General features: G+C 46.9%; 1 protein-coding gene across 13 annotated transcripts in view; it reads left to right on the top strand.

Moving 5' to 3' along the window:
• TMEM94 (transmembrane protein 94) overlaps positions 1-13,714 on the top strand; it is a 68,304-nt gene extending 54,590 nt beyond the window's left edge. For 8 of the 13 annotated variants that reach the window (XM_083429829.1, XM_083429823.1, XM_083429821.1 and 5 more), the window contains 10 exons: positions 57-165; positions 2,324-2,513; positions 2,833-2,910; positions 4,059-4,144; positions 4,959-5,040; positions 6,227-6,387; positions 7,272-7,366; positions 7,845-7,938; positions 8,438-8,608; positions 10,609-13,714. In XM_083429829.1, coding sequence (XP_083285955.1) covers positions 57-165; positions 2,324-2,513; positions 2,833-2,910; positions 4,059-4,144; positions 4,959-5,040; positions 6,227-6,387; positions 7,272-7,366; positions 7,845-7,938; positions 8,438-8,608; positions 10,609-10,681 — 1,139 coding nt within the window. In that variant the 3' untranslated portion in view covers positions 10,682-13,714. The remainder of the gene's footprint in view (positions 1-56; positions 166-2,323; positions 2,514-2,832; positions 2,911-4,058; positions 4,145-4,958; positions 5,041-6,226; positions 6,388-7,271; positions 7,367-7,844; positions 7,939-8,437; positions 8,609-10,608) is intronic. The other 5 variants (XM_083429831.1, XM_083429830.1, XM_083429824.1 and 2 more) reach the window with 1 other exon arrangement.
• The last annotated feature ends 1,056 nt before the right edge of the window (positions 13,715-14,770 follow it).

Below are 14,770 nucleotides of genomic sequence, written 5' to 3'. Positions count from 1 at the left end.
GGGTGGAAACTAAGAGGGTGTCAACACACTTAACCCCTTTCCTGGTTCTCTTGCAGCCATGTGTGAGATGATTAAGATCATGCAGGAATACGGGGAGGTCACTTGCTGCCTCGGCAGCTCTGCCAACTTGCGCAACAACTGCCTTTTCCTTCAGAGCGACATCAGGTAAGATCAGGGGTCAGCAGACTTTTACAGGAGGGGGCCGGTCCATTGTCCCTCAGACCTTGTAGGGGGCTGGACTATATATTGAAAAAAATAATAATGAACGAATACCTATGCCCCACAAAAAATCCGGAGATGCATTTTAAATAAAAGCACACATTCTACTCATGTAAAAACATGCTGATTCCCGGACCATCCGTGGGCCGGATTTAGAAGGTGATTGGGCCAGATCTGGCCCCCGGGCCTTAGTTTGCCTACCCATGGGTAAGATCAGGGGTCAGCAAACTTTTTCAGCAGGGGGCCGGTCCACTGTCCCTCAGACCTTGTGGGGGGCCGGACTATATTTTGAAAAAATAATAATGAATGAATTCCTATGCCCCACAAATAACCCAGAGATGTGTTTTAAATAAAAGCATACATTCTACTCATGTAAAAACACCAGGCAGGCCCCACAAATAACCCAGAAATACATTTTAAATAAAAGGACACATTCTACTAATGTAAAAACACACTGATTCCTGGACCGTCCACGGGCCAGATTGAGAAGGCGATTGGGCCGGATCCAGCTCCTGGGCCTTAATTTGCCTACCCATGGGTCAGATGCACCCAGACTCTGGGTTTCTGGCTTTGAGAATCTCAGTCTGTCCTCATTCATACCACTCCTTCATCCTGATTCCATTTCTGTGTTGACTTTCTTTGTTTTCTTCCATTGCATCCCCATACAGAGTCCCAGGGAGACCTGAAAAGCACTCCTCTTTTTCTTTCCTTTGCCCTGGGTACAAAACTACCGCTATCTGATACCTCCCTGCAATACCATTAAGCAGACCAATGTGGAGGAAATACCTTTTATGCCACATCAGGGCTTTTGACAAAACTGCTTAGAACAAATCCCACACTGAGCCCGTTGTTGTCTGAAATGGTTGCATAAGGAACATCTGTTCCAACAGCAACCTTTGCCACAGAGTTGCTTGGAAAGGATGTTCTGCCTACAACTATTTTGCAAAATGCATGGCTCAGTGTTGCACTTGGTGGCATCGTTCGGATCTCTGATGTGGCATATGAGAACCTTCCTCCGTACTGGTGGCTCTTGGTCTCCTAAAAAGGAATGGGGATTATAATCCCACTCTCCTTGACTATTGGCCCCGCTGTCTGGAGTTGGGACCCCAACTATCTGGAAGGCCACAGACTCCTCACCCCGTCCTCAAATGTATAAAATCTTCTGCTCTTCTGGCAAAGCAGGAATGGGAGAGAAGCAGAGAGGAAAGCAGGTCAGAGCAGGTGCAGCAATCAATTTAGATAAAGGCAAAGGAGACCATTTTGAGCCCTCAAGCTGTTATTGCTTTATTCATCCATCAAGCTTGTTCTGTTAAAAGCACCCTTCTGAAAATCAAAGGGTTTTAAATGAATGATGCAGAGTTTGTTTGAAGAAATGGAGATGGGAAATATTTGTGGGAATTATTTTGGTGGCAGGGAGGCTGGATGCTTGGCCCAGTCTCACACCTCCCCCCCCAAATATCAAAGAAGGTTTATGATTCAGAGATGCTCTTGCTGCTCCTTCGGCCCTCACTGTTCCGCCTTGCCCTTGCTCCTGTACTTGGTAAAGTGCAAACCTTTACATGCTGGGCCAAGTATCCTCAAAGCTGCTTTTTAAACAAGGGGAGTTTTGTAAAAGCAGGTTTCCTTTACCATGGCTTTTATGCTGATCTATTTTTTTCTTGGTTTGAGCTGATTTTATTTGATTCTGTGACGTGTGCTATATATTATCTGTAAGCTGCCTCAAATTAATTTTGGAAAGGTGGGGTACACATTTATCAGATAAAGTAATAAAAGGATCAGGCTGCAATGCTCCTTACTGCTGACTGAGTGAACCCCTATTTTCCTAGCAGTTCTTTTGTTATGATCTATGATCAGAGTTCTTTATTCAGTCCAATCTGTTCTGATTTCCTGTCTCAGGACATTTCCCTGCAGAGCTGGTGGCCTTGCTGTGGATGGTCCCAAAGGAATCTGCAGCCCACTAGTCCACTTTTTTAAAAGCATCAATATTGTTGGACACCTCTGTATTTTAGATCAGTTTTGTAACTCCGAGGTGTTTGGCTGGGTGCACCTGGCTTATTACTCCCCATTATGTTTTCCTCTAACCTGTGTAGTATTGTCTGTGCAGCATAGCCCTGGATCCTCTTTACCCCTCTCGCTGCTCTTGGGAGACGTTTGGGTACGCCACCAGCACTAACATGACCCGCATCTCCGATGAGCTCACGCCTCTCCAGCTGTCTGGCCAGCTGAACAGCCTATCGTGCTCCCTGACTATTTATCCGGAAGAAACCATTGGGCTCATCAGACTTATAGAACAGGTAAGCCCCCTTTCTTTGGAGCTGGTAGTAACACAGTTGTGACAATCTCCATCATTTAAATATAACATTTCAGCATCTGTTTGGGCTTCCAGACTTAATAAAATAACTGTTCCATCCTTATTTTTCTTCCTGATGCAGAGAAGCTATTTGGCAGGACAGAATGTTCCAGCCTGTTTTCTTTCCTTTTAAAAGAAAACCTAATTGAAGCTTTCAGTTTTGATCCATATTTTAAAAAGTGGATCTGTTTACTGCACTCATCCTTGACAATCTATTTACTCATACCTTGCATACTATCCATTTTATATATGCTTTCTTTTAGGCCCGGCATGCAACTTACGGTATTCGCAAATGCTTCCTCTTCCTTCTCCAGTGTCAGCTGACTCTGGTCATAATCCAGGTGAGTTATTCTGAATGGCACCAGGAAGCAGAAAGGACTGATTGTCTTGCAAATCATCTAAGAGGAGGAGAGACCCAAAGGAAGCTGCTTACGTTGGATATTTGCTAGCAGTATTCATTATCCTTGTGTCGTGGAAGGCTGCCCTGATTCTGGTTGAGGTCCAAAGCGTACAATGGAGCATCTTGTAATCGTAAATATTTGGTCCCCAAATTCTTCATTTGGAATAGTATATGCGTGGAAGGCAAAGTGTACAGTGGTGCCTCGCAAGACGAAATTAATTCGTTCTGTGAGTCTCTTCGTCTAGCGGTTTTTTCGTCTTGTGAAGCAACCCTATTAGCGGATTAGCGCTATTAGCGGTTTAGCGGCTATTAGCGGCTATTAGCGGCTATTAGCGGCTTAAAGGATTAGCGGATTAGCTGCTAAAAGGCTATTAGCGGCTTAGCAGCTTAGAAAAAGGGGGTGGGGAGCGAAAAAAAGTCTCAAGACATTTTCGTCTTGCGAAGCAAGCCCATAGGGAAATTCGTCCTGCGAAGCGCATTGAAAAACGGAAAACCCTTTTGTCTAGCGGGTTTTCCGTCTTGCGAGGCATTCATCTTGCCACTGTACTAGCTTTTCTAATTTTGTTCTGGTTTTCAAAATAAAGGATTTTTTGAGAGTGTTTTTTCTCCAAGCACTTAGCAGAGGCTAGTCACACACAGTTCTTCACCTCCCAAAACAGAACTTCCTATCATGTCTTCAGGTACAAGGCCTGGAAGAGTTATGTTAAAATAAGCAGAATGTTTCATTTAAAAAAAAAGAAAATGAAAAGCAGTACAGTGCTGCCCAGGCAATGGAATCCTGTGCACCACATTCTGTGTGTAGCAGCAACTGCTGGCTCCTTAATTGGTTGGTTTTTGCATTTATATACTTCCTTGTTGCCATGGCACCCAAGGTGGTGTACTAAAATGAACAAATATGCAAAATTGTTGAACAAACAAGTTCTTTCACGGTCCCTTTGGGATCCAATGGCATGAGCTCCCTGCTCTGGACTCCCTCTCCTTCTTAGTCGCCATCTTGTTTTTACAAGATGGGTGTGAGGACTTGCTGGTGGGTGCCCTTCGGTCTTCTGATCCTTCCGCTGATGGTGCCTTTTGCTGTCTTTTGCTTAGTTCCTTTCTTGCCTGGGGCAGCTGCCCCCCATTCTCAGTACCACCGACATTTTGTGGCTTTCCTGCTTCTGCTACCCGTTGCTAAGGTGAGTAAGGTTTCTCACTGTGATTCACAAGCATGCTCTACTTTGGGGATGCTCGCAGGAGCTCCACTTCTTTCCTAAGATAAAATGGGGCCACACGGGGGACGGGCACCTGGTTTTCATGTTCTGGCCACCACGTTGGAGCCCATGTGGAGTCCATAATGCCTATATGGATCAGCCTTCATGGTGCGGAGAGTTGGCTACGCTAGCGCTGTTCGTCTCTGCTAGTGCTGGCCTGTAGATTCTCTCTCTGCAAAAAAGATGTGCTGAGTTGCTTTTGTCCATTACGGCCCACAGATAATGTTGTACTTCAGCTACCATTGGCCCCAGCCAGCATGCCCAATGGTCAGGAATATTGGGCGTTAACAGAAGTTTCCAGAGGCCCACAGGTTTCCCTTATCCCAGCTGCAAGGCTTAAATCTGCTGTTCTTTTCACTAGTTGAGCAGGAACTGTGTTGGGCCTCTGACTTCTGCTGTCTTTTGGGTATGGAGGCAATAAACAAGCGAGCGAGGGGAGGCCTGTTGTGACCTGGTTAACTGTGAACTGGCTTGAAGTGACTTGACAGTGCAGGAAGGAACTGTGTGAAAAGCGCCTCCCCATTAGCTGACAACAACAACAACAACAAATTTATTTATTTATTTATACCCTGCCCATCTGGCTGAATTTCCCCAGCCATTTTGGGCGACTCCCAAACAAGTATTAAAAACACAATACAGCATTAAACACAATACAGCATTATGGGGGTTTCATGTGAGTAGTCTCAGCAGGTTCCGTTGTGGTTCTGCTCTAATATCTAGTTTTGTTTCCTCTTCCAAGTGTGTCCCTCCTGGGCAAGCCTCCTCACAGTTCCATCATGTCCATGGCAACTGGGAAGAACCTGACCTCCATTCCTAAAAAGGTAAGAAAAGGTTACGATTGGGTAGGCATTCGCTAGGGTCCGCGTGTGGCAAGGCCGGAAGGTGTGAAAGTAATGTTCTTACCAGCTGCCGACACATGACACCCCAGTGATTGCAATGCTGCAGATCTTGCTAGCATTAGCTTAGCTAAATGTTTAGCATGCTGGAGTCTGGCCTCTACATCTGGGACCTTTCTGCTCCTCAAGGCAAGAGAGTTGGCTCAGTCTCCTGCTGGCGAATTCTCGCTTCCATTGCCACTAGAGGGAACTGGGGCTAACAGCATAGGGAGAGCCGTGCTGAATCTGTCCAAAGGCTCGCCCTGTCCAGCATCTTGGCAAACAGATGACTTTGGGAAGCCCAAGAGCAGGATCAGAGCTCAACACAGCACTCTGCCCCCCCCCCCCCCCCCGTGATTCCCAGTCCATTGGAATACAGACACATGCTGCTTCCTCCAACAGCAGTTCTGGTGTGAGAGAACAGGTCCTGATTTTCAATCTCCCTCGCACGCTCGCACTCTTACTTGCTGCTGAAGTAAGAACAAACCTATTTGGTTCAAGGCAGAGCCTGTGTCTCATGCCTGGGCCAGAGCTTCCTTCCTCACATCTCCTGAGGTTGGTTATCCCTGTTGCTTTATCAAGAGAAGGTGGGTTTCAAAGGAACGTGCCTTTGAGAGAAGTGGGCCAGTAGGTGGGAGAAGGGGAGCGTAATATGGAGCATATGGATCTTCATTGGTTTAAGGTTTCTGTTGTGAACCATAGGCTGAAACAAGATGTTATGGGGTGGGGACATGTGGTTGCTACTGAACAAAGTCAGGGAGTCCCTTTTAGAATCATCCATCCTTGGAGATAGTTCAGGATGGTTTTCTGACGGCTCTGGACAAATTCTCTTCCGGCACTGTTTTTGGTTGTCTTGATATACTGGTTGATCTATGAAACTTGGGAGAAGTTCCTTGGGAGGGAGGTGTGGGTTGGAGAGTTGAGCCACCAGCAGCCACACACCCCAGTGACCATCTAGTTTGGGCCTGAGGAGCAGCCCTGGAGGAGTCTCCCGGGGGGGGGGGGTGCTCACCCGACCCTCTTCCGCAAGACTGCAGCTGGTAAGCCTGAGGCTTGGGCAGGAGCCGTGGCACGCAAGGCCTGGCCTCCCATTCTTGTAAATCACTCCGGCCTTCCCGACAATGTCTTGCAGACTCAGCAATACTTCCTGTTCTGCTTCCTGCTGAAATTCAGCCTCACCATCTGCACCTGCTTGGTTTGCTTTGGCTACATGCTGCAGGATTACTGTGCGAACTTCAACTCCTCTGCCTTCAATGTGAATGTCACGGGCTGCTCCTCCATCATGCTGCACAGGTTAGCGGGTGCTCAGGGTCCAGCTCTCACTGAAGTTCCCAAATGCAGTGGGGTCCACCCAGAGGAAGTGTGTGTTGGGATGGTTTTAGCACAGCTTCTTTTAAGGTTTTGTTTGTGGGTGGCACAGTTTGGATTATGTAGACTATGTTGTTTATAGAATCATAAAGTTGGAAGGGGACCCCCACGGACCATCTAGTCCCACCCCCTGCAATGCAGGGATCTCAACCAAAGCATTCATGACAGATTGTTGTTTCTAGTAGCTTTTCCAAAGATGGGTCTAGAAGAGTGGAAAGTCATGGAATACAGGCTTGTGCTACGTTGCCCCTACTCTCAGGTTTCCCTATGCTGATAAGGACTAGAAACTTAGTTTCTTTAAAAAAAACCTAAGGCTATGTTTTACACACACACACACACACACACACACACACACACAATTCAAGAAAGGTCACAAAGAAATTAAACAAAGCAATATAAAGCAGTTAAAACGGCAAAGCCGAAAAGAAAACAGCAATGGAAGTATTAAGGAGTCTTAAAACACCAACTCTGTGTTTTATTAATCGCCCCATAAATCACCACCTCAAGGTGATTTAAAAACAGTTTAAAATGCAAAAGCAACAAATACAGCTGGGGAAAGCCTGTGTGGTGGGGGAACATTTCGGTGGTAACAATTCAACAACGATTTAAGATAATTCCAGATACCTTTTGAAAGGCCACTTTTGGCTTGGGAATCCAGTGGAAGAGGTTGCATTGTGTGACTAACAGAGCCCGCGGGATCTTAGGACTAGCTCACGAGTCCCTCTGAAATCCAGTCTCTTCAAATGGGGCTTGTTGATGCCTTGAACCGTGATCCACCTCACGTGATGCCCCTACGTTTGCTTTTTCAGTAGTGCAGGAAGCTCCCCCGACTGGTTTGGAAATTTTTCCAGCATCCTTCTTCTGGCCCAGAAGTTCACTGCTGGGATGATTGTCTTACATACTGGTAAGAGATTTCCATTCCTCCTTGCTTGCTGTACTGAAGGGGTGGAGGGGGCTTGCAGCTTGCCATGGCATGCATGCAGCAGGGGTCAGGAGTTTTATCGATGTCCCAACTGAAGGCAGATGTAAAACCAAACATCTTGACTCTCTGGTCAGTTTGATCAGTTGGCTTAGTCTTCCCCAACCCTTGGCTGTTTAACTGCATAAAAACAGGCAGGACGATTTCAGAAGGGGCGCTAGATAATTGTGTGGAGAGGGTGTGGAGTCAGGGGCTGCCAGTCAATGGTAGACTATCCTGGGTTTTGGAAACATCGCTGCTTTCTTCTTTTCTTTTTGCTGAAAGCCCAGCAAGGTTACCTTGTGATTGGCTTTCTTGGATGACGAGCTTCAAAAACCACCACACTCTCGGGATTTGTGCCCTCTGTATCTCTGGCAAGTCCCCACATTAAAAAAAACAAAAACCTGTTGGTATTTCTTTACAGTGTTTATCTCTGTCACCCACGTCCATCGTACCAAACCACTGTGGAAGAAAAGCCCCTTCACTAACTTCTGGTGGACTCTGACAGTTGTCATTGTGTGAGTATCCTTTTCTGATTCCTCTAGGTGACTCTCTTCCCCCCTGTCTTTATCTCAAATTATTCCATCTTCTGCTGTCCATTCTTCTCTTGAAGCATCAGTCTTTTTTCTTCTTCTGTGTGCATTTCTGCAGTGCTATGCCTTTCTGGCTCTTGACATCAAATTCTTCCTTCCCATAGCCTCGGATATCATCACGTCCCTCTCTCTGGCTTGGCTGTTATGCCATGAGGCTGTCATCACCCCACTCCAAACTTCTAAAATGTTCATCCAGGAAAAGCGACCTCTTTTGGAGATGCTGCCCACTTGGGTATGCCTGTCCCCATGATGCTGTGTTTTCTGTGGAGGCTGTTCACTACCTTAGGAGATCCTTTCCCCATTGGCAGGTTGTACTCTGGTTGCTGGTGGAAGAGGATGCAGAGTGGAGGAGAGAGCCCTGGGACAGAAGGCTGGACGTGCCCCTTCTATGTTTTTCCAAGTCTTGCTTTGTTTTTAATGGCAGGCTGCTGGGCCAAGTCATCCAGACCCTCCTGGACCTGAAGCTCTGGGTGAACCTCGAGTCTCCAGTGACCTACAAAATGGATGACATTCCCATGGCCTCCTGGCTGTTGGGTTTGCTCTCTCTTATCCTTGTTGTGATCATCAATGAGACTGTCAAACTCCATGAAATCAGGTAAGGGAGCCTTGCCATGAGGTCTTGCTTAAAGGTAAAGGTAAAGGGACCCCTGACCATTAGGTCCAGTCGTGGCCGCCTCTGGGGTTGCGGCGCTCATCTCACTTTACTGGCCGAGGGAGCCGGCGTACAGCTTCCAGGTCATGTGGCCAGCATGACTAAGCCGCTCCTGGCAAACCAGAGCAGTGCACGGAAATGCTGTTTACCTTCCTGCCGGAGTGGTACCTATTTATCTACTTGCACTTTGACGTGCTTTCGTAGTGCTAGGTTGGCAGGAGCAGGGACCGAGCAACGGGAGCTCACCCCGTCGCGGGGATTCAAACCGCCAACCTTCTGATCATCAAGTCCTAGGCTCTGTGGTTTAACCCACAGCGCCACCCGCGTCCCAAGGTCTTGCTTAGCACTCTCCATAAGAAGCTCCCAAAGTTCTCCTAGTGCTTTGCATGACATGGTCTTGATAATCCTTGCAACAACTTTGTAAGGCTGGCCTGCCAGCCAATATTATTTCCATGTTACAGATGGAGCGTAGTGGGCTGGAGAGAGGGAGGGAGAGGCATGGCTAAGGCCAGCTAGCAAGTTCATGGCCAAGGTTAGATATGAACCAGAACTGCCCAGCTGACAATTATCTCAAGTGCCTTATGCTGTACCAGCTGTTGGGTGCTTTTAGGCCATGCTGGCATTTTGAAATTGATGTGAGAACCACTCCTGCTCCCCAAGAAGGAATGATAAGCAAGAGAACCCCAGACTTGCATCTCCTCCTCCAAAGTGCTATCTATGATCACATCACACCTGCAGGGTAATAACAGGCCAGTGAAAGATGAATGCAGGCATGCTGCTTGCTGTGTGAGTGGGTCATGTTGAAGCATCTCTTAGCTACATCCTCTAGGTTGGAAGACTGCCACTAAGGACAAGGCAGACCTTGCTGGGTCAAATCACAAGGTCACCCTAGTCCAGCAATGCCATTTTCAACACAGCGAACCAAGTGACTCTGCAAACCCACAATTGAGGTGTGGGGTGACGACGCTCTGTGGGTTTGCTACCCTCCCTTTCTCCATTTATTTTAATATCCAAAGGCCCTGATGAAACCCCTTCACCTTCAGGGCCCCTCTGCCAATGGGAGCTGAGCAAGTCATAGATGACATCCTGTTCCGCAGCTGAGTTAACTGTTCCTGTGCTGTGCAGCAAACTTCCTGGTATCTAAATTAGGGTTCCTGGAAGGATAAAATTGCTACCTGACATCTCTCTGACCCGTTCCCTTGATATGCTGTTGTCTTGGCAACAGGGGAATACGCATTGAACTGCCTGTTTTTCTGGCTGCCTCCCAAAATGGTTTTGGGGCACTATAAAATGTCAGTAGCTGGATCAAGCAAGGGCAGGATACTCACAGTAGCCATCTCCTCTGGTTTGTCTTTGGCATTTGCCCATGGGAGATTCCCTCTGATCACGGAGGCGCTGTTCTTAACCGTTGTAGGCAAAGGCTGCATGCTGCCCCACTGCTCTCCTTGGAAGCATGAGAGTCTTTTAATTAGCAGGATATTTATTTGAGGGGGAGGAGAGAGAGAGCGGTTTTACAGCTGTCATCACACCGGCACCCAAATGAGCCCAAACTGGGTAAAAAAAGCATTCTGCAACCTGACTTTACCTGATTAAAATCTTACAAAAAAAGCATCAGGTTGGTTCATTTTGTAGATCTCGTTTCCCATGCTGTGTTGCAAATGAGGCTGGCAGCTAGAAGAAACATTTTAAGGCATTTTTTTAAATGAAGGTGGGAAGGGGAGAACAGGCCTAGGTTTCTTATTCTGCAGCCATAGGTGTCTCCACCCCCCAAATGCTTTGGCTGCAGCCCCATTGGGATTGAGCCCCTTTGAAATGGGTGGGATCTACTCCTAACTTAAAAGTAGGTGTAGTTGTATTGCAGGGGGTTGAACTAGATGACCCTTGTGGTCCCAACTCTACAATTCTTTGATTCCATGATTCATTTGTTCTCTCTCTCTTCCCAGGGTTCGTGTACGTTACCAGAAGAGGCAGAAGCTGCAGTTTGAAACCAAGCTGGGCATGAATTCTCCATTTTAATCCCCACAAGTAGGACGTGCCCTGGAAGGCCTAGGGGCTGCATGTTCCCTTCTCACACAACCTTGCCACCTTGCTGAGAGAGGAAAGGAAAAAAGCACCCAGCCTCATGTGTGAATCCCTCTGGTCAGTGTGGATCAGAAGAGGCCAACCCCTAAGAGTGGGGAGAGCTACATCTTGAACGCTGGTGAAGATTCAGTGCCTGGCATGAAAGCGTTGGTGGGACATGGACTGCTGCTATTCCTTCTTTAAAATTTATTTTTACACCTCCTTCCCTTGGAGCTCCTTGGGATCCAGCAGATTGACACCTTGGATTGAAGAGCAAGGAATTCTCATTTGACACTCCCCACCCCCCGCCGTTCATAATTTGACTAGGTTATTTTTCTTTGTCCTTCTTGCCCCCGCCCCCCGGTCGATCTCATCTGTTCATTTGTTGCGATGCTGCTTGCTCTAGGGCATTCTGGGTATAAGCGCTACAACCACCCAGGAGGGAATAGGAGCAGCTGGCTTGCTAGCTGGCCCTGCAGAAGTACCCCCCCCCCAGCTGCAGTCCCAGTGACCCACAGAACAGCCCTTCGCCTGAAGGCTGCCCTCTTGTGGAAGATGAAGCAGAGGGGCAGGATGCCAGGGAGGTTTGCTGCTATGAGTACAAAGGCAGCCCTTCTCCAGTTAAATACCTCTGGGATGTAAAGTATGTAATAACAGAGTTAATAGGCCAGACCCTTTGCCACCGTCATGAGAGCATCCTTTTAGGGATGGGATATTGTGGATATACCTCAGCCCTGGCCACGTTCCATAAGGAGGCTGTCTTTTAGTGCTTAATACTGAAAGGGCTGGGTTTGTGTGTTTTTCTTGTACACCTACTCACTGTTTGATAAACCTTGTGAGTGACCGAGGTCTGAGAGGTCATGTGGTTTTGTGTGCTTGCATGGGCACAGAATACAAAGGCGTGTGGGCCAGATCTGAGTCCGGATTGACGGATTGCTTGATCTTTCACTTTTTCCTCATTGGAAAAAGTGCTGTGTCTACAAACCGCCTCTTGGCTGCTTTGAATGGAGGATGGCAGATGAGGCTGAGCATAGTTCCTCTCTCATATCCATGGGCTAGACTTGGGATCTTGGTTGCATTTTGTGCTTGTTCCACTGTTTTGGGGCATCGCTGCTCGAGCCTGGCTGGTTAACTTGGAGACATATAGCATACTATCCCATGGTCTGTTTCCCTAAACACAGGGGATTAAGTCTGGGTGGATTCACCACGCAGTGCTGGGAATCTGCACCGTCCTCAATCCACCCTCTCTCTTGCCTGCCAATTTTAGCTGTGGTGGATAAACTCAGGCTGTTGCTTTTGGCGGGAAGAAATCAGAACTACCTCTGTTGGCCAACCTCTGCTCTATTTATGGACAACACCAGGGACAGCTGCCGTCTCTGCAAGACCAACCACTTAGATAACAGGGCATGTGTTGTTTGGGAGTAGGTATTTTGGGCTACTGTGGACGGGCTGTTGAGTATTCAGGGCTCCAGGGGGGATCTGCTCTACCTGGTAGGCTTTTGGCCTAGGCAATCCAATTAACCTCGTCCTAGAGTTGTTTAAAAGCACTGACCCACCCTAGCATGGTAGTTAGAAACTTGCCAAGCCTTCTTAAGGAAACAAGGGCAAATCAACCTTTTGGCGGGAGGGATACTTTTATCCTTCCGCAGCAGACAAAACGACATTTTACTTTGCTAGATTAGAAAAGAAAAAAATCATAGGTTTAGGCCTGGCTGGAGGTAGTGGTGATGGAAGGAGAAAAGCGATACCTGGAGGGTTTTAAGAAGCTTGTAGTACAGCCTTCCCCAGCGTGGTGCCATCCAGATGTTTTAGGTGACAACTCCCATTAGCTGCAGACATTTTGGCCATGCTGGCTTGGGCTGGTAGAAGACACATTCCAAAACAGCTAGAGGGCATCAAACTGGAAAAGGTCGGTGTGGTTAAGGTCAGAGGATGTTCCTTTAAGCCCCCTGCACATGGCAAAGTTCTCAAAAGCTGTGGCATGTATGCTGACTCCAGCAGGCTGTGACTGGGAAATCGGCCAATATCCTATGTTTAGATTTTAAAAAGCGGCTATTGTTTAGAAACTGTTAAAAACACATTCTCCCTCCCACTTTCATCATTGCTGTTCCCACGTAGCTCAAGGTTTGCTGCCTTCTCACTTGGTGTGATGATGTATTGTGTTGCTCCCCAAGGGCAAAGAGCTTTGGGGAATGGGCTGTTGTGTTTCACCTCGGTACTAACCAGCAACAGTCCTCTACTAGTTTCAGAATTGGCAATGGCTTCAGTGGGTCAGGATTTGCACCCCTAGCTTGAGGCCAGCGGTGCTTGGCATGTGCCAGTTTTGGGTCTCTGGTCCCAGGCTAAGTTGTGGGTGGTTTGTGCAGATTTTGTATTTGGAAACTGGACTGATTTGCTTTGGGTGACAGACACTTGGGTAGCTGCATTTAAGCAACTGCCTTCATCCTTCCCTCGTTCTGAACCAATTGGGAGTCCTTGATGCCTAAAAGCTGTTTGCCGCAATATTTTTTCCTTAAGTGATTTTAAAGCTTTACACCTGATAAACTGTCTCGGGCAGTTTCCCTGCTAGACAAGGCACTTTCTGTAGACTTTTGTCTGTGGTGGTTGATCACGCTGAAAAAGATTCCCCTCCCTGCACTTCATGCACTCTTTCCCCTCCTCAATTGTACTCCACTGGAGTCAGATAATGAGCCTTTTCAATGGCTTTCTCTTGAAAGTCCATGTTGCCTTGCTGCCTCCCCCACCCCTCCGGCCACCCCCTCTTCCTCCGCGTCCAGCCAAGGCGTCAGAAAGGTGTGAGGCGTATGGCTTTAGGAAGGAGTTTCACCCATCCAACTGTTTTTAAATGGTGTATATTTTATATTTAAACTTTTCTGGGGATGTATGTAAAAAAAAAATAGATTTGTATGAAAACTTGTAAATTGTACAAAAAGGAACAAAGAGCACCTGATATGAATGACAATAAATGATTGTCTTTGATACAGTAAATTTTTGAGAGGATTGGCATGTCTGCTTTGTAATGTATGCTATCTCAGGAATCCTTATAACAGTCTTGTCAAGTAGACCAGAATTCTTACAGCTTGTCTAAGGCCACCTATTGACTTCATCAGTGTGGTGAGATTTGAATCAGATGCTTTCTGGCTTATCTCTTCCACACTGGCTGTAATCCTATGCATACTTAGTTGGGAGTAACTCCTATTGAACTCAGTGGGGCGTACTTCGGGGCAGACATGTATAGGTTTGCACTGCCAACTGCTAAGCTATGATATCTCTATCGCCATGATTTTGTGACTGTACTGGGAAATATCTGCTAACTGGTTTGAGTTTGTGTGACATCTTTGTTCTTTGGTAAAATCGGTCCAAGCCCCCAGAGTTTTCTTGATCAAATACTGCTTCCTCCTTCTAGCTGACAAGAAGTTACATGCTGAGATGGAGAGATAGACGAGGCAAAATGGGTTCGAGCAATCAATATGCTTTGCTAATGGAAGTGATGGAGGTTCTAGTACTGTGGCTTATATTACTTATGTCTTTGCCAGCCGCAGACATTGGTCTGGTTCGCACATTAAACCATAGCTAAGAGCAAACAAAGCTTTAATGTGAGCATGTGGTGTGCTGCTGCAAAGGTCAGAGTGATCCTGTTGTGCTGTGGACATCCAAACCCAGGGTTGTGGTTTATTCCTCTACCCAAGCAAAGCATGAACAGTAATCAGTGTTTGTTCCTGGCTTGCTGCTCATGATTCGGTTGGGAAAGCTCAGGTTCGGAGAATCACAACAAGCCAAGCTCTGGCTTGTTTCATCTGCAGTGCCACAGGAACAGAGTGAGACCTTTGCAGTGTGCAGTAGCAAATTGCACATTCACATTAAACCTTCATTTATTAATCTTAATTTGTTTGGATGATATGCAGGCTGGACCTGTTATGGCTGATTCTCACTTTAAGCATTGTATACATACACCTTAGCTGATATAAAAAGGTACTTTTATCTTTCTTTAAAATACTGGAAAGTAGGTGCCCAGTTTTTTCCTTATGGCTCCTTTTGAATATT

The sequence above is a fragment of the Podarcis tiliguerta genome (genome assembly GCF_965153285.1).
Source record: "Podarcis tiliguerta genome assembly, chromosome: 2".
Lineage (NCBI taxonomy): Eukaryota > Metazoa > Chordata > Lepidosauria > Squamata > Lacertidae > Podarcis > Podarcis tiliguerta.
The sequence above is the reverse complement of the archived record's forward strand: the minus strand, read 5'-3'. Positions and strand labels throughout refer to the sequence as shown.